Here is a 20,792-nt window from a genome sequence, read left to right on the forward strand (position 1 = left end):
AGATAACGTCAGCGATGTGCGCACTAGCAAGTGTTGGGGACCGGAAGGATCTTTGCACAGACGGACAGGACGGTGACGATAATATACGTTCACATTTTTTTTGTTTAAAGGGCGTATAGTTCCATTCTTTAGAACCTTAAATTAGACAGAAATGAGACAAACGACATATAGTAATATTATATAAATTTATATAAACTGTTTTACATTCAAAGTGTTACATTTTTATTGTAATTTCTATTGTAAATGTAACTGATATTCGGTGAAATACGTGAGCAGTAACTGATATAACTGATATTCGGTGAAATACGTGAGCAGTCCAAATTTAATGACGGTCGTTTGCCCTTGCCATAATTACTTCCGCATTGGCTGGTGGAATAGTTTTTGCTTTCTTCATTACAAATGAACCCTTTACAGTTAGAATTCGATGTGAGTAGGTCGGAGCGCTGCAGCCTGGGCAAAATTTTCCTCGTAGCTCACTGCGTGGTGTATGCCCGTCTTCATTAGCCCTGTTGGTGCAGAACAATAGGACGATGAACTCCATTTCATTCCATTACAAATGGCATTCGAGATCATAAAGAACCCGACACCGGGAACTGATTTTCAAATGTAGATTGTTTCTTAAATATTGGATAACAGGAGGACATATTTTCAGGGAAAGACAACAATATTGATATTAATTAAAATGGACCAATATTTAATTCTAATTGGTGTTTTTAATTTCCAATTTTATGGAAAATTTTGAGCTTGAGTTCGCTTTTTAAATGTCATGGGTTAAGTGGATTGAGTAGGTTCGTGAAATGAGTGGATTGTAAATGAATTTTTATCATTATTCTACTTCAACTGTAGATTCCGTTTATAATGTGCGTGATTTATAACCTAACATATGTTAGTACTGGTTTACGTGTACTAGCTTGACGTAACATTTTTATTTTCGGTTAAATTATGGGAACATTTGAACGTGATAGGGTACACATGGGCCACATGTTAATAATAATCAACAAATATCTAAATGTTTACTATGGTCAACAAATATCTAAATGTTTATCTCACATCTTTAAGGTCAAGGGTTATTTTTTGTTGTACACATGGAAATTCGACATTAAAGGGGCACTGTTTATTCTTTTGCTGAGAAAAGACCAGCATATTCCGTTTTAATGTGAGACATATTTTAATCATGCTAGATTATGTGTAAAACTTGAGGTCAGTTCGTCGATCCTTTGCAGAGATTCAGAGACTATAGTAGTCTGTAGTGACCTTCATATCAAGTTTCCTCGTCATGAACGAACTATATTATTCAAAATAAATAGTAAAAAATTATAACATCGTGTAATGTCATTTTATTGTTCAAAGGGGCATTCCACGTCAAATGTACACACTTTTATGACACTATGTCACCGATTTTGACCTAACATGCAGGGATTGTTGTCCACCTGGAAAGAAAACATTGTCCCATGTTTTGGGTCAGGGACCCATTTTATGGGCCACCAAAGATCACAAATCGATCAGCTAGGCCATATTTTTGCCCAAAAATGACATATCCTATAATCGTCATACACACCAAAAATCAGAGTGCGATCTCCAAGGGAACACGGTCAAAATGATCACCAAAGATTGGCACCCCTACATGCTATCCGCTTAAGCCGTCACATAGTTATTTGTTTTCACCACAAGAGAACATTATTGTAACCAATGTCTCTTTGACAGAGTTTTACTTGATTCGGTCATTTCACGTTTAGAAAGTCTATAGGTGCATCCTGTCTCTGTTGTTGGTTCGGCTGATAACAGTATGTCCGATTTATCTACTCGTAGCACCAATTCATCTGAGATCCATAAAGTTAATCTTAATTTCCCCGGTTTCCTGCCGGAATTCCGTAATAAAACCCAGCCACTAATGTCTGTCATATTTAGCAGTGACGTAGCCAGTTGAATTTCCGATGAATAATGGGGCTGACTCCACTAAGGTTACAGCCTCAATCCGTTCATCCTCAACATTGCTGTACTCGCGTATAGAAACTGTTGACTCGGATACTGGGACTATGGCATGTAATTTCAAATTCCCCGTCGCGAATTCATACAGAAGTTTTGGGCTAGTGATCTGATTTTCGTATGGACGCCTCAAACTTTCATTAGCAGCCTCGCGTTTGATTGTTCCTCCAACGACACCAGATGGGCCTTTCTCGTGGCTGGTGGCAAAGAAATGCCACTCGGCCTGACAATTGAAATCATGTTCGTGATAGCACAAATTCAAAAATGATTTGCAGTTCTCGTACTGGGCCATTCTTGTAGTAATATACCCACGGGTGGGTTGTAGCCTGCGAATTATTCCAGTGGTATCCTTGGGCCTTGTCCTGCACTACAAAAGAAAAGTTTTCCGAAAAGTCTCCGATAACCACAAATTCCCCGTTGACTAAGACTTCCTTATTCCGCTGCAATAAAGCTGCCTGCGATTTTGCAATGAAATCATGTCTAATTAGTCTGGTGACTTTTTCAGAAACGTTTTCGAAAAAATGCTCCAAATACATAGTCACCGTGTGAAGTTGCGACCTATCCGTCGTTGTCCACTTCTGGAATTGTACTTCATCAACAGCGTGGCCATCGTAGGCCTCCATTAGTTCTGTTTGCAGGCTAGACACATTATCACGACAGACTTGGCATTTCCGGATGTTGCACAAAGGTAACAGGGGATCACAGAGTACTTTAGCGATGACATCTCTGTACGTTTCCAGTTTCGCTATTTCAGTCATCTTCGATCCAGTCATCATCAGCTTCACGTTTTGGTGAATGATGCAAACGCAAACGGAAAACACCCGATAAACACTGTGTTGAATTGAGTAAAACACTTAATGAAGTGAACACTTCGTGGAAGCCTAATTTGCATATTTGGCATGGCATCTTCCTCACTTCAATATCATTTCTGCCTTCTTTATTTCATTGAAAATTTGAAGTGTTGTTACGGAAGTGTGATAGGAATGAATACTTCAGATATCAAATTTTTCACTTCGGACACGTCTCGGTTTAGTGTTATCCACGCTTCATATGGGTGGCGTCATCGCTTCATTTGCTTGAGGGGGATCAGCTGTCGAAAGCTATAATGGTGTGGATAATGCCAATAGTCCTGCCTGCCTACCGTAAGCGCAATGAGAACTTCTGTAGCCTGGAATCGTATAATTTGTAGCACTTGGAAGCACGAGACTGGGTGTTCACGGGACTGGTGAACTCAGAGTGGGATCGATAGGCCCAGAAAGTTATTGTAGACGTTACAGTGGGCCTATTGTCGAATGCATTAGTATATGAAGAGTTGGCACCTATGTGACAGCTGAACTGGATATCAGGTAGAGGTACCCATCTTTGGCGATCATTTTGACCGTGTTCCCATGGATATTCCACTCCGATTTTTGGTGTGTATGACGATTATAGGATATGTCATTTTTGGCCAAAAAAATGATCTGATCGATTTGTGATCCTGGTAGAGGTTTAAGGTCAAAGGTCACACAAAAAGATGTTCAGAAAAAAAATATCATCGCAGAACATGGTGCCTTACGTCAAATGAAAAGGTCCAGTCTGCTGAGTATTTTGATACCAACATTATCGAGATCGGACAGCTGTGTGTTGAGTTATGGCTGATAGAAACTGCGAAGTCAGTCGAATGGCCCGAATCTTTGGTGACCCATAAAATGGGTCCCATTAGGCCAAATGACCGAAAACACGGGATAGTGATTTCTTTCAGGGTGGACATCAATCCCTGCAAGTTACGTCAAAATCGGGGACACGGTGTCATAAAAGTGTATACATTTGACGTGGAATGCCCCCGCATGATAATAATAGATCTAGCAAACTCATTTATGTTTTATTTCATAGAACTAGTTTAGATTCATGTACTTTGGTCTATTATGTTTTTATTATTTTTATTGTGTATATATTTTAAGATTTTTTATTGGGAAATAGTTGTGATATTCTTTTTTTTTTTGTGGAATTCTCTCTTTTGTTGTGATATTTTTCTTCTGTTGTAATATTCTTCTTTTGTGTGATATTCTTTTTGTGTTGTTATATTCTCTGTTTTGTTGTGATATTCTTCTTTTGTTGTGATATTCTTCTTTTGTTGTTGTATTCTCTCTTGTTTTGTTATATTTTAGCTTTGTTGTTATATTCCAACTTTGTTGTGATATTATTCTTTTGTTGTGGTATTCCCTCTTTTTCTGTGATATTCTTCTTGTTTTGTTATATTCTAGCTTTGTTGTTATATTCTCTCTTTTGTTTTGGTAGTCTTCTTTTGTTGTTATATTCTCTATTTTGTTTTTATATTCTTTTGTTGTTATATTCTCTCTTGTTTTGTTATATTCTAGCTTTGTTGTTATATTCTCTCTTTTGTTGTTATTCTCTCTTTTGTTGTTATATTCTCTCTTTTGTTGCTATATTCTAAGTTTGTTGTGATATTCTTCTTTTGTTGTTTGTTTGCATGTTTTGTAACACTCAAGTATTGAACACGTATGCAAATGGCGGGGGGTATATATTGTTCGTAATAATAATAATACGTGAATACTGATATTAAATTGTTGGTAATTGTTTAAGGTTTAAACAGTTTTTGATAAGTGTGCTATTTTATTAATAACACTTAATTGAGATCGTCGTGATAAATACAAACTGTGTAATATATGACAATGGAGGACTGTGAACTAAATAAGGGACAATTATTACAACATGACACGGCAGAATGATTTATAATGGAATGTCATGATGATCTATGTAAATTGTATGCGATATTTAGAAATATCATCTTGCGAGATCATATCAAACAGTTCTTTTGTTAAAGGCACGACAAGCCAGAACGCTCATATATATATCCATAGTCAAAAAATATGTACTAATTTAGTGTAAAGAATGTTGTTGTCATTATGCAATTAAGCACATCCGGGTATAAAAACCTCGTCATGGAGAATAAGCAGTTATGTAGGAAAAGATTACAGAAGTATTGTTACTGTATCTATCTAAGAGAGATAAAATATTGTGTGGAGACCCCCCTCCCGTCCCATTAATTTGGAAACATTGTTTATTAGTTTAAAAATTGTCCCCGGGACGCCATTTTGTCTTATTACGTAGCCCCTCCCCACCCTACATAAATTATCAACATCATCATCGCCGTTATCGTCGACACCATCATCCGTATCGTCATTGACTGATCTTATCCTATCATTTATACCATTATCCGTATCATCATCACCATTAATATGATATACAAAAAGAAACATTGAGTATTATTATAACGTATTTCTGTTTATATTTTAAGGTAACAACATCTGATCTGATACGCCATTGAGCCCAACACGTTGTTTGATTGTAGACATCATCTGGATCAAGAAATCGTGTTTGTGGATATCACCCTTGGATGTCTGGATAATCTCCGAATCAAAACTACGGAATATTAATTACGGATATTGGTAATGTTGGTTTCAACACCAGGAATTATGTTAATGGGATACTAGATCTAGGATTTGTGGATATTAGTACATTTGAAGAGTGTAATAGTTATATGTATATGATATTGTATTCATACTTTAATCAATGAATTCGGCTTTCAAAATGCGGACGGGTCGGCGTAAATCCTACGCGGCCCCAGGGGCACTATACAATATCCCTGATAATGATACCCCTGTGGATTTTAAACAAGAACAAAAGTTAATGAAAAGTATGAAGTCCAGAAGAACGTCAGTTCCGGTCACTAGTCTGGTGAGTCAATTTTCACATTATCTATCTAAACTTTCCACCTATAACCTTCCCCGTTGATATCTATTCAACACATTCCTACTTTTCCTACATAAACATTCACCATACCATTCTCCATTAATTCCACATAATTGTATTGAATATATATCATCAAATTTATAGAGACAATGGTCAAAGTCATCACTAACCTATTTGCACTGAATCCAGCTTTTCAACAAGTAAACAGCAAACACAGCTAAGTGGAATATTTGGGCCCCTGACAATATGGTTGGAAGGAAATTTCGTGTTTTTCATTATTTATCTTATTAACGGATCGTTGAGGATTGGGAAGACAGTTAGTTTAGATCCGTTTATTGTTGTTGTTATCCACCTGAACCCATAAAAATAGCATCAGACATTGGAACAGCTGCCTCGATCGTTAAATTCTGCAGTCCAACACGTTACACTCTACATGATAAAGATGGTAGACAGTATCATCTTTATTGATGTGTGGAAATATAAAAAATGGAATGTTTTGGACCGCAGGGAATTCTTGGTCTGAGTTTTATACCTTTTTATATAAAACAAAACAAACTGTCTGTGTACAATGGGGTGCCAGATGGAGATGGTTTTGCAACACAGTCTTGACAAACAGTCAGGAGATGAAACCGGTTTTGAAAGCAGTGTCAGTATTCAATAACACAAGAACCATATAAAAGTCCGTGCAAATAGAAAAGTCCGTACATTTTTTATTAAGTATAGAATGAATAAAAACACGAGAATGCACGGACCAGTGACATTCGTGATCAATTACTTTTTTGAATTGTCAGATATTCTCACATAACAACTTTTGGTCTTCGAAGGAAATATTAGTGAGCAGAAATTCGCCCGTGTATCTGTTATCATTCGTCACTTCAGTCAGTTATATAGAAGGTTAACTCGTGTTTTCCTTTTGCTTTCGTCACTTCCGTTTCTTGAAATCTTCATAACGCATCATCGTAGCAATGATCTCTGTGTTAAAATTATATCTGGAACGTGTTTAACCATAATGACTGACACCAATATTGTCCTTTAAATCTGTAGACGTCGTGGAAACTAGTTACTTCCTTTAAAACTAAATACAGACCTTACACTCATCCCCTTAACCCCACAGTGAATTTATTATTGAATTGGTTTGTTGTCAAACTTGTCATGGCATGTCCACTTTTATAAATTACTTCCTGTTAAAGGATTAGGCATTAAAATACATGTTTTTGGTGCATCAAAAGCGGGCCTTTCTATATATTATAATGATCGGGTTTTATTGCTGGAGAATACAATAATATCATCAAAAGATCTTCTACTAGTGACGTATTGCTGAAGAAGACAATAATATCGTCAAAGATCTTCTTCTAGCGCCACATTGCCTGAGAAGACAATAATATGGTCTAGTTAGACTGTATTGTTTATGATTACTACTATAGACATGCCTGTTTTTATAATAACAAGTCTGGTGAAAGAAAGAAGTGTTGAACAATGTAGAGTAGTATTATTGTTGATAGAACGACCTTGACATATCCATATGTTTTTATACCATAATAACCAGACGTCTTTGATTGGGTTCAAAAATAAAATTGTCGATTTCATCATGTTGTTTTATTTCGCGAAATGACAATCTGTCTTCGTTAGAAGTTTTGCATCCATTGATAAAACCACCCTTCCCCAAAATAGGAGATATATGTAAAAACAATACATATGATGTAATATATCATATTTAATCATTTTTCAGGATTTGTTTCTCATCAGATAATTTATTAGCGTATTAAAAAATGTGAAAAACGTGTGTAATTATGTTTATCACGTGTCATCACGTCATGTTATTTCAACAGTTCTATAAAATATATAACACATGGCCTTAAGATAGACAGAAGATGTTCAATTATTACCCCCACTGAGATATTGAAATTACTAGAATATATAATGGACAAATTCTCAGCTAATCTGAAAAGGTTAAATGTGAAGTTAATTTCCCTAGATCAGGAAGATTAACGTGCCTTCATTGTACTGATTCGTTATCCTCTATTTTATTCAGTTTGTCTGAATGGGATTGGGGAACAGGCTTAGCCTATGTAAAACCCTCTCTCTAGATAATATACATACATAATATTAAAACAAAGGAACAACATGGGTGTATATACACAGTTAAAATGGCAAAGACATACATAGATATATACATATATGATGAGACGGATGGCAATGTACAATATATATTATAGGTTACATCATCACGTAAATCTAAAACTAATATTTTAAATTAAAACAATTAATAAGCAAGATTAAAATCTGTTTGACATGTCAATAAACTTGTGGACTTGATTAAAATTATTGTTGTTTACATCTGTACTCTGTTTTGTGGACCCGAACAAGAGATAGTTAATGTTTTTATGATCGTGTTGTAATTTGTCTATGATTTCCTTTCGTGCATTTGAATGAAAGGAGCATGTCGGTGAGCTCAAGAATCTTATGGTAATGGTGTTCATATTTTTATTCATGTGACAATAGCATGTTCGCAAGATACTTGTGCAGATGTAAACATGAAATTGTTACAAAATAATTTTGGTACATCTAGCATGCCTAATGAAACTGTATTGGCATGTACATTGTATTTATGAAGCCATTTACTTAGTTCACAACCTACTATAATTAGTACTTTGTTTAGTTGCATTAGTTGTGATGATAATATCGGCCATGACATCGATAATTCATTATTTATTATACAGATGTACAACCGCTATGTACTTACATGACTGAATATATAAAAGATGCATAAGTTGAAAATTGCATTCAAATTACTTTATTCTGGGCAAAGTTATGACTGTGTGAAGATGTAGCACTGTTTGTTATGATGGTAGCAACAATACTTGGCAACCAAGACTAAATCTCAATTATCCAATTTATCTTTAAAGTTTTAAATTTCGCGGGTGTTGATGGTCTAAAGAGTTGATTTGAGGCTTGATAAGTGAATAAATGTCTAAATAATGATAATGTATATAAGATTTGAAGGTATAGACCTGCAATAGGTAGATTTAGCTCTTAAATAATGAAGCTTTAAACTAATTTAGAAATTTTTGTTGGCAGGAACACTTGTTTAACATTCTTCATTTTATTTATTAAGCTGGCAATTTGCCTTTAATATATTGGTATCCGTAAAGAAAGTTTCTTAATGATTAAAATACATCATATAGACGCCATTGTTTTTGTTGGGCGAAATCTTCCATACGACATCATCATCAATCATTTCATATAATTTGATTTTTAGAATCCTTTATAAAAAAAACAGAAGGCGTTTTATTTATTGCTATGGACCCTTATTTACTCTTTCTGTCACTTCTTATTTAATTTTGGAAATTCACATAGCTAATTTTATTTTATGTTACTTTTAAATCAGGTTCAGGATTTTGCTTATCATGACGTCACAGGCTAATTACCCCAATATTGCAATGTGCATGTCTTCCATCTCAAGTTTTCCCACATTAAAGAAAACATTATGGGAGATAAGATGTGTTGTGAGCTGGGCTTAACATTTCCCTAATTGCACGCTGTATGGCGTATACCCCTTATTTATTAGCCCAGTTGATCCAGAAGCAGTAGGGGGGGGGGGGGCAGAGGACCCGGGGAAAACCCACAGGGTTGAACATCCGACCCTACTCCTTGTCACGTACAACCGGGAAATGGAAACCAGGCCAGTTGACTCAATGACAGGCCTTATGATACAGCGTGCACGCACTAACCATTCGGGCATCCAACCCCCCCAACAATGGGTGAAGTGTCGCTTTAAATATAGTAAGTAGGTGTTATTTGTTATATAACAGGTGGTTATAGGTTATTATAATAAGTACAACCAAAAATATGATGTGAGTCTTGGCACATAGTTTTATAAAGGCAACAGCTACTTTTGCACGTAGAAAAATAACAGACACCTTTGTGCACATCAAGATATAATTAATACAACATGTAAAAGAAGCAGAATGGATCGGGGTGTAATGTCTCCTCGACATTTTACTTGGATTATTTTGAGACAAAGTGCAGTAGAATAGAATAGAATTTTATTGCATCGAAACGTTCTTTGATAACAGCATACAATATACATGTACAAAGTATTAAATGCAAATACAAAGAATTTGGAAGGGTACAAAAATATGGACGGGCATCAATTCAAAGCACTCATATAAATAGACAGTATAAATCCTGCATACATGGTACATATATGATAGTACGAAACAAAAACGTACAAAGTATAAAATCACAATTGTAGCCATGAGTAGGAAAATATCAGGTAATGAACCAAACACTTATATTAAACCCCAATTAAGTCCACTGTCTGCCAATAAGATCTATGAACAGATTAGCAGCATTGACAATGTTGGATTGCTGGGAGAATAACACGATAAAATCTATTACAGTAGGTCATTCAGAAGTGAAGTTGGGTTTAACGTCTTACTTTTCTCTGCCAACTGGGCTAATGAAGACGGATTTTTTTCTAATCCGAACAACTATGCATTGTCCCCTGTTAGGCCCTTTGTACTGCACTACTGAGAAGATGGGGTAGGTCATTTCGGGACTAACATATGGTTTTCATTTTATTTCAATAATTCGCTTGCGCGTGGGGGTCTTTAGCAGTGGGAGGAAACCGGTAGACCCGGAGAAAACCCACGAGGTCGGACAGGCGACCCTACTCATTGTCACGTACAACCGGGGATTCGAAACCACGCCAGTTGACTCAATGACAGGCATTATGATACAGCACGCACGTGCTAACATTCTGCCATCCAACCCCCCACGTCTCTGTTTGAAGTTTTGACTTGTAACGTTACTTGTTAATCGACAATTTTTTTTAAATTAAATCATAACATGGCGATCACATTTTAATCTCCATCCGATCGTCTAGCGAGTTGATAGGCGTGTCATGTGAATAAATGTCTAAATAATAATTTATATATCATCATTTGAAGCCAAAATAAAACCCTGTGAAAGGCCGACTTAGCTCTAATATAATGCATCTTTAAAACGAATATTTAATCATACTAAAGATCACAAAGCAGACAATTTTAAACCGTTCATACTGTGATTGCGAAATATTTGATCCAGATTAAAGGATAGCATATAGATTTCCCACCGGCTTATACATCAATTAACCAGCCACTCGCAGAGAATATGTAATTTTAAAAGATATGTAGCAATATAGATAGGTGGGCGGTAGAATAAAGGGAATAGAATTTCCTTCATAATCTATCAAATCTCGTTCATCTTCGAAGACACTGTGGGTTTTTTTTATCCTTTTTGGGCCTATAAATTGTATTATCTGTAAACGTTTATCTTCATAAAATGACTGATAAATATCATTTTAATACCTGGTTTATTTTATAAAGCTCAATGATTGATGTCCAATATAAAACTAATATATACGTATTTATATGGTTTTTATCACGCCATTCTATTTTTTTATTTTAAAATTTAAATTCTATTGTGATTTTCTACTTTTTGTGATTTATAATGCCGGATATACCCAGCTAACAGATTTTGTGTCATTATAATGTAAATGTTGTTACTTTCAGCATAGCACGTTATTGTGGAAGCGAGCTAGCTTTACATATAGTTTTGTTTAATTGACTTCAGCGTGGCAGGTGAATATTGGCTGCCAGGAATAGAATCCGGCTACTTACCTGTCTAGGTATTGACACACCCTTCAATAGACCTACTGCCGCGACCGTTAATAGATTGGTCTGGGATATTGAGGAAGAGGACGTTAAATAAAGCTTCTTATAGCTACTGGCCCGCCCTTCATTTGACTCACCTCGTCGTATATGGAAACATCTACTTACTGACCCGCTCTTCAATAGACTGACCTCGGATATTGAAGTGTCTACTTGTGAAGTTTCCCAAAGCCAAGCATGTCTTAGATCAAATTTCTAAATGAATCCATTCCTATTCAAATGACCAAAGACATTCAATACAGCATACCAATATTGATCCGATCATAGTCTTAAATATAGTCAACAAATTACTATCTTATTAGTTAACCCTGTTATTCTATAGATCTGAACTAGTGTAGGTAATATAAACAGACTGACCATGATAAGAACTGGACTGACCATGATATGAACTACTAAACATCGATTCCAGCTATTTAATGTTCTTATCTGTCGTTATTCTAATATACTACAGAGTATGGACGATAGATTGTGTACTAATAAACTAACTTATTCTTGTCTTGAGTCAACTCTAAACACAACTAATCACAATTTGACAATTATAGCTCGTTATTTACCAAATGTCAATATTACGACAGTTTCAATCGATCAATAATAAGAACATTATGAAATAAGATTCACCCATGTGACACCAAAGAGAGAGAGAGAGAGAGAGAGAGAGAGAGAGAGAGAGAGATGGTCTGGGGGTACGTCATTTCGGGATTAAATATAGTATTAATAATTTGTTTGTGAGTAGGGTTCTTCAGCGGTGGGATGAAACCAGGGGACCCAGAGAAAACCCACATGTTAGACAGGCGACCCTACTCCTTGTCACATACAAATGTGGGGTCGAAACCATATTAATGACGGACCTTATGACCCAAAGCACACGAGTTAGACCATTCGACCCCCCCCCCCCACACACACACACACACAAGGCATTCTATAGATTATAGAATTGTGTAATTAATTGTGTTCTGTCATGTGTAAGTTGGGGGTTGGGCATGTTCAACGACCGCGAGTTTTACGATAAGATGTACGTAGTTAAGGCGAGATCAAGCCTTTTATTGTAGATGGGGGTTATGGGTGGCCGAACACGTATACTTTATATTACCCCCAACTTACTATAGATGTAGACAGGACAGGTCACAGTTCTATGGAATAAAATTACTGTTTATTACAAGGCTCTCAGTAGTAGATAGTAATTGTAATCCATAGAATTATGACCCGTGCTTTCCAGTTCAATGTTTACATGCCAATGAAAACAATTTAATATATAAGTATTCTGTAAAAGTTGGTCAATGTTTTCTCTATGATTGGATTCTAGGAAATGTTGGTCTATGATATTTGATCAAATTTAAATGTTTATTATTGGAAATCTAATTCATGTTACTCCCTACCCTGAATCCAAAATCAGACTCATCTATCCAAGTCTCAATCGTCAACTTGGCGTCTAACGTTATCCAATCTTTTCTTACAGAATGGTAAAAAGAAAATGAGTCTCGCGTGTTTTAACCATATTTGATATTTGCTGGTCAAGCATGCTGACTTTTGCCATTTATTTATCCCAATAAAAACAATTTTTCTCATAACAAGAACAAATTTCTGTTAAATATAAGTCAGTCACGAACATCTTGTCACGTTAGTAGAAACCAAACTCTACTCCAGATGATTGGGAATAGAATATCAGTTTTGAAACCATGATAACTTTCTAGGACCCATCAAAGATTTGTGTTACATTTTATCAATTCATAATGTGGTGGGATTGTAAACCATGAAACTGTAAGTATTATTTAAAATGTCGTTTCTTATGAAAATTTCATCTTGAATTACGTTTGTTTCAATCTGATAAGTTTAGTTTTCCGTTTTATTTAATTTTATATATTCGTTAGCTAGTCGATATCTTTTTGGAAAATTTGGGGTTTGGGCGAAAAGTAATAAAACTTCCATAATTCTCCTTCTTTATTGACCGAAAGTATTTTCAAAATACCTTTTGCCAATAAAAATGGAAAGCTTTCCCACAAATAGCTCAACCAAGTTTTATAAGTTCATTAAAATACAGCTACATCAAATCGTCGTATTACTAACAGCTCAATATCACGAGGATATGATCGCAGTGACTATGGCCATAAATGGAATGAAATTGGGTTTAACATCTTACTGTTCTGCCCTGACTGAGCTTATGAAAACGAGAGAATAAAGTGCTATACAATGCTATACATTGATGTTGGCCAATAGTAAGGATATGTACCAATCTGTGGGCTTTAGAATCTTCAACAACAAACTGATGAGTGTATCCCTTTAAACAGATCTGTATAATGAATATATTATTTATTTATAATGTTCCTACTGATAACCTTTCTAGCTAATTACAGTACACTACTTAAAGCTATACACCCATCTTAAATTTCATCAATATATAATCTATATATATACATGTATATATATATACAGTCTCCATCAGTCTGGAACTTCCTGGATACCTCGTGCTATGCTCACCGAGCCACCGTCATACACTCTAGTTCCATATATGTTGTATGTTGTATATAACGTTTTGTATCCGGCACAAAAAGAAAAAATCTTTACGATATACGCAGTCGAAAGTTTGGTAAAGTCCCTGAATTGCAAAAATTTAATATTTGTAAATAATATCTGTATAAATGAAATGAAATGGGGTTTAACGTTCTGCTGTTCTGCTCCGACTGTATTTCTATAAAGAAAACAAAGTGGCTATTGTTACGACGAGTCTGAGCCAAGTTTAGAACGAATTCCAAAATGGCTGCCAATCTCCCCAACACCAGCTTTGAAAAAGGAGCAGTATTTTCAACGTTTTCAGAACTGAAGGCAGCAATTAAGAGATGGGAAGGGTTAGGGTTAGGGTTAGGACTATTTTTACGACTATTCAGTTTTTAACTTCGCCGACGGAGGGCTGTTTAAGCATCCTCGTAACAATAGTGAAATGCTCTATCGCAAATGGCCATCATAGAACTTAAGTGCATTATAGATAGCTATGCGACTTTTCGTATGCTTCAGAAATAGTGAGCATACATCGTCTTGTGTACGGTACATAATTTAAGCAGATTGTAGAACAATCAGAATATCCTATACCGATTGGTACAGCAATCCTAGTTGAATTATGAAAAAATTATAGATAAAACACCGACACGGTTCCTTCTTTCTCCCGTCATAGAAAGTCAGTACAGTATCTAATTTATTTCAAGAAACCGCTAATGTATTAATGAAATAAACGACATTTCTTCGAATATTCCATCCTCGTAGATGATTATCTCATTCGTCTTGTTAATAGCAAATAACCTTTTCTCTGGGATAACTGAGGCAAATAATTCAATCACGCCAATCGATCTTTCTCTAAAGTATCGAATGCCGATTGCGTTTCAGTTGGGGTTATAATCAAGCCTAGGTAGTTCTGGGATTAAAATTTATTTTGTGTGTCACGCAGAAGTTATTGAACTTTACCTAGAGAATTGAGTGGAGGTCTCCATTTATTAATGTAAATACTGTTGTATATGTGCAGTATATAATAAAGTCATGTATTTCTTATGTCTATATACACTGTTTTATTACGTCTCTATCACTGTACAAAATAAATATAGAAAACCTTTATATCAAACCTTACACAGTATAATACACAATAAAATAAAAAATTTAGCCCCTCGTTGAAATTTTACGATCGTTTAAAGGAGGAAAACACTCAAGAAATGTTTTTATATTAACTGTTAACGACAATGAAGAGGTGATAGAAATATAAAGGTTGAAATCTTTTCATATAGACGATAATCAACTTCAAATATATTGGATGAAAACTTCTTTGACGTACACAGCAGTAGCATTTGTGCATTAAGTGCTTAAAAATATTTATTAAAATAAGATTTATAATTCATTTTCTTCCGTTTTATCTTCCTTACGCTATACCTCATTGGACTACCGCCGTCAAGAGATGTCATTCAGCAGACGGTGATGTGTACAACGAATCGTTATATGTGTTTAGTATGTTACTTAAAGTTTGTGTATCTCAAAATTTTGGTGGTAGCCTCATGCAAATTTTACTGCAAAGGCATGACCATTTATTTCTGTCTGTAGTGAAAAGCATTGAGCCCAACGAAAATTTGGGGAAAAGTTGGAGCCGGGCAAACTGACCAGAATTAACATTGAAGTCAATGGGGAAATTAATGGTGGTCTGCATCCAAAGGTAGTAATTGAAATTAGTGATTATCTCCCTTTAACTGCGTATGGTCCCAGATCACCAAGATTTTCCCATTGACTAATTTTAATTCTCGTCTCATAGACCGGCTCTAACTTTTCCCCAAATTTTCGTTGGATAAAATGCTTTCTACCACAGATGGAGCGACATGTGGCAACCGCTTGTTCAAAAGCAAATATGAGGTTCACCATGGAAAACTTGAGATACACAAACTGGAAGTAGAGAAAATGAAACATCCAATTTTCCACTCTACATTTCAACTAACCTTACCTCTTAACACTTGTATCCTTCCGCCTCAAAATCATGAATATTCACCAAAACTTGACAGAAAATGTATATTCAAACCCTTTTCTTGAATTCTACACCAACAAGTCAACAAGAATCGCCAGGGAAAAGGAGAGAAAGACTATAAATATGTGTGAAATAGCTTTATTTAACGTCCGCTTTCACCGAGGTGATATCGCAGACAAGTCTATAAATAAAATAAATAACTTTGGCGCATGTTTTATAGGAATAATTGGTGACATGTGTCCCAGCGTAGGAATAATTGATGACCTGTATCCTATATCATGTATATTCCGTACATAAAAAAATGTTATTACCAGTAGTGAATTGTTATCCAAAATTAGATAACAATGAATACACTGCTTGTGTGTAAAATACATTCAGGAGCGATGATCATGATTCCGACTGTCAGCAATGCGGTGTCTTTGGGATGCCCAGACTGAGAACTTACTTGATGCTACAGTCAAAGCCTTCCGTGAATGTCTAAAACATTCTAAATACCAATCCATTTAAAGCAAATGATTTATTTTTCTACTCTAGATTTTTAAGTTGAGAGGATACTATTCAGTTTGATGATGATATATTGTCACAGAAAATATCTACATTTTTAAAAAGACACAGTAACCATTTTATTGAACGGTGTCCTGTTTGTATTACGGTCAGGGATACAGGCTCAATCTGGGTCTGTTTATCGCCCTACATTGAATATGAATATGGGTTGTGTTGATTCAGGCAATTACCCACGTGGGCTGTGTATTGATTCGCAGTCAATATATACAGTCAAACAATGACCTTTTTGATACGTGTAGCCTGGTATTATATTCGGGCAATATCAATTTATTTGTTTGCCTTTTGTTGATTGATGACCATGGCCGTTTGTTATCTTGTTTTCATGACTTACTTAAAGGGTAATGTCCTTATACTAGAAAAAAAGACAAGAGAGACCAGGGGCCCCATTCATGAAAACCTAAACTAAAATATTTTAAGGATGCAGCCATTTCCTTGGCTGTGAGTTAAAATTTCTTAGCCAATGAAGAGGGTGCATTCTTTAAATATTTAAGTTTAAGCTTTTGTGAATAGGGCCCTCATTACAAACTAGGGATACAGTACCTGCATGGAGGTCAAAGTAAGACAAATGTCCCTGGGAACCCCACATTTGGCGAGGATGGAGGGGGGGGGAGACTTTTGGATTTGAGTACAAGATCAGTAGGCCCTATATATATAGTTCCACTGAATGATTGAAAGATAGGATATTTAGATTTGGTAATATAATGGCCTTCTTAAATCAAGGCGAAAGCTTCTGAAATGATACGATTGACTGAGGTTCGTAACTTGATCGAATCTGCAGATACTGTTCCTCATATAGCCTTTCATTTGTGACTGTTTGATTTTAACATGGACTGGCTGGTATTTGTACCTTGACTGAAGTTTGCAGTTTTTGTTCTAATAATAAAAAAAAGGTTCTACTTTTCTATTTTATTTAATTGGTGTTACTCTGCCAGAATATGTACCTGCAAATGCACAAAATCGAATCTATTTTTCAAAATGTTCTGGCTCCCCAAAATGTTAATCTGGTCTTTGTATGGATAATGGGATGGGGAGACGAGAGAGGGGTCATTTTCCGAACTGTGGCGTTAGACTTTGTGAAGTCATTACTAACTCATATTTTCTGCTTGCAGGCTAGAAATTAAATTTGAATTCGTAAACACTAGCATGTAACATGATTCAGGCCCTATAATTATTTTAAGATCAGAAAATCATTGGTGGGTATTATATTTTACTGGGGAACCCCCTGTTATTATATCGATCTATCATTATGCCTACAAATACCAAATATACGCTGGCAACGTGTAATTTAGTTAATTGGTAGTCTACGTTATCGTAATATAAACAGACAATATCGTTATTGTTTATTGGTCTTGCTCTAGACTTTAGTTAGGTTCAGTCGGGGAAGAACAGTAGGATGTTAAACCCCATTTCATTTCATTACTTCAGTTAAGGGCGATTTAATATTGATGAGACACCATACCATTAAAAAAAAGACCCATCCCAATTTCTGCCAAATTGAGCGGGGATAATATTTCTGGAAATTTAAGTGGAAATGTGTTTGGTAAAAAATTTTCATATTATCGAATATTAAGTGGATGTTACATATTGCCCGGTCGTAATTGATGCCATAAGAAAACATATTGAGAAAATGTATGGTTTAAAGGCATATAGACCAGTAAATGTTTTCTTTATCTATATTTAACAAAAGTGATGTAATTTAGGCCATTAAAACAAAATGTGTAGGTTTAACGTGCGTCGAAATGAAAGACCCGTGTTTTGAGAATCTAAAATCCATGCTTTGAAAAAATGGTATGTATCCTTATGAATCTGAAAAAATTGCACGTGGAATCTTAGCAAGTGTACCATCAGGAAAATCATTATGATCATCAGTCGTGTCGTTTGATTTCGTTTCAATTTCTTGTTTTGTATGTAAATATTTAAAAATTAACCTGTTGATGACCCAGTGGCGTTCCCCCTGCACAGCCGGTGTGCATCTAGTAAAGATTCGGCTGTTTTGTGGCGGGGTTTTTTTTTGCCGACACACAGCTATAAATACAAATCTGTCAATTATGTAAATTTTTATACGGCCACATTTTCATATTAATTTGTATCTCAATGTTTCTCCGTTTTTGATATTGAGGATCAAAAGACCTTGTTTGAATTCGATTTTAGTGCAACTGCTTGGGTTATGGCCTTACATACACAAAGCGTAACAAAGTTTGTGAGTTTTCTACAATTCTAGTCTGATGAATTGGGAATATGGGAGCACGAAACCTGTCGATTCTCGTCATTCTCTGGTGGCCTGTCCGTCCGACAGGGACGAATGTTATTGATAATCAGCATTCCGCGACCTTCTGTTCCGGAGTTACGCCCCTCGAAACCCTTGTGGAAGCGATAAACCGTGTTTGTTTCAAATGTGGTGTGAAACATTGAAGTCATGAGACGAACCCTATCGACATTCAGCGTTCGCGACCTTTCCTTTCTCGAGTTACCATACTTTTCAAAACACCTTGTGAACGCGATGGCTACAGTTCCATATTATGCGTTGTAAGGCCTGGGACAATAAGAGGATGCGCCATATCAATTTTCCCTGTTCCATGCTCATTTTATACAAAACCTCGGCACATCTTGCATGGCAACCGCTTGTTTGGTTATAAAAGCGTAAGCGTGCTGATAATTCAGAAGGTATTTATTCCAACTCTGACGAGCCTTTGGTTTGGTCGCGACTAATTGGTCACGATTTCAGAAGGTGTATCGTGACACAGTAGAGCTGATAAAGGCGATGGAAGACGCTAAATTGGACATATCAATTAAGTTCTGTGGAATTTTCTCGGAACCCAAGGGGGGAAATACTCATAAAAAAACCTTCTCCGGAAACTGTGCTTCGTCAATAAAACCTTTAATTACAGAGGTTAGATAATATACACTCTTCACATTGGTGTTTCTAGGCATAAGACGTCAAAAAATAAAAATGACGCATGAAATCAAAATAAATTATTGTAAACTTGAAAGATTGCTATAACTTTTGCTAACTTTGATCGGTTTTCATAATTTTTGAACCAAAAGCTTTTTAACCAGTACTGTTTGCATGTCAGTAAATCAACCTTACCATGTGTGTGATCTATGAAAAGCTATATTTATTTGTCTTTTGTTTCAGTCAGTATAGATATGAGTAATATTGTGTACATTACTAGGTGGATATATTGATCGATATGATATATAGTGGTTAATATACCAATTGTTGATTTGAACTTGTGAAATATTGAAACAGTCTTTATCTTCAACATCTCTATCACGATATGCATAGTCAATAATAGACGTGCCCTGGAGCAACTATATGGATAACCATTGCTGCCAAAAGTGTATAATTATGAATAAAACGGTAAAGGTCAAAGATCTCATGACATCAACCATTTATGAGTTCGTATTGCTATATTATTGTTATCTTCCGATGGTAATAGGATACACATACTAAGGTAAATAGAGATGGGTACCGATGTCAATTATTTATATAGTTGTTTTTCTCTTCATTTAATGAACTGTTTCATATTTCATGGGGTTTTTTTTCGAGAAGTTTTATTGAAGAGGCTAAATGAATGGTCTGTTGACAAGCAGTGGCTTAATTCCGATTGCCTGCGACGGCCCAACAGCGGGGGGGGGGGGGCAAGGCGGACTTGGAGTCTGGGGAATTACCTTAGAATTTAATAAAGTCAGAAGCTCTGAGACAAGGTTTCTGCTCCTTTAGATGCTGTATTAAAGTGGAGTGAGGTCAAAACATAAAGTTATTTCCAAACAAACTGCTATTTTTTCAACGTATGGTCAACTCTTTAAACACTGTCTTTCGAAATACAGTCCGGCGCTTCTGTATGTCGATTTTAAAATGTAGTGAAGTTCACATTTATATTTTATGATAATGATTTAAGAGAAAGTTCAGATTTTGTATCTCTTTCCACAATAATGTTATATTTTAGATAGTATAAAGCGCCCCGGAACACTTTGGTTGAATGAATACGTTTTTCACCAACGGGGATAATAAAGTCGGGTGTATAAGTAAGTACACCATGACCGCATCACACATCAACAATACACAAGACAAACCAACGGACAGGACATAATGAGGGAAATTTGCCCAGACAGCGGTGCTACGGCCAAATTTCAGGGTGGACGATTGGGGTGGGGTGCCTCAACTGATAATAAAGCACCGAAGTGCATGTTGTCATATTAAAGAGCAGACTTCTACCTCCTACCACAGTAGAAAATGGACTTAAATAATTAGAGGGCAGCGAGGATTGATATGTCTAATTATA

The 20,792-nt window shown here is 35.8% G+C and overlaps 1 protein-coding gene across 3 annotated transcripts in view; it reads left to right on the top strand.

Annotated features, from left to right (window-relative positions):
- LOC126832302 (5'-AMP-activated protein kinase subunit gamma-1) overlaps positions 1-20,792 on the top strand; it is a 134,610-nt gene that overhangs the window by 9,067 nt on the left and 104,751 nt on the right. For all 3 annotated transcript variants that reach the window (XM_050563028.2, XM_050563029.2, XM_056103329.1), the window contains exon 2: positions 5,285-5,724. In XM_050563028.2, coding sequence (XP_050418985.1) covers positions 5,560-5,724 — 165 coding nt within the window. In that variant the 5' untranslated portion in view covers positions 5,285-5,559. The remainder of the gene's footprint in view (positions 1-5,284; positions 5,725-20,792) is intronic.

Source organism: Patella vulgata, chromosome 9, assembly GCF_932274485.2.
Source record: "Patella vulgata chromosome 9, xgPatVulg1.2, whole genome shotgun sequence".
Lineage (NCBI taxonomy): Eukaryota > Metazoa > Mollusca > Gastropoda > Patellidae > Patella > Patella vulgata.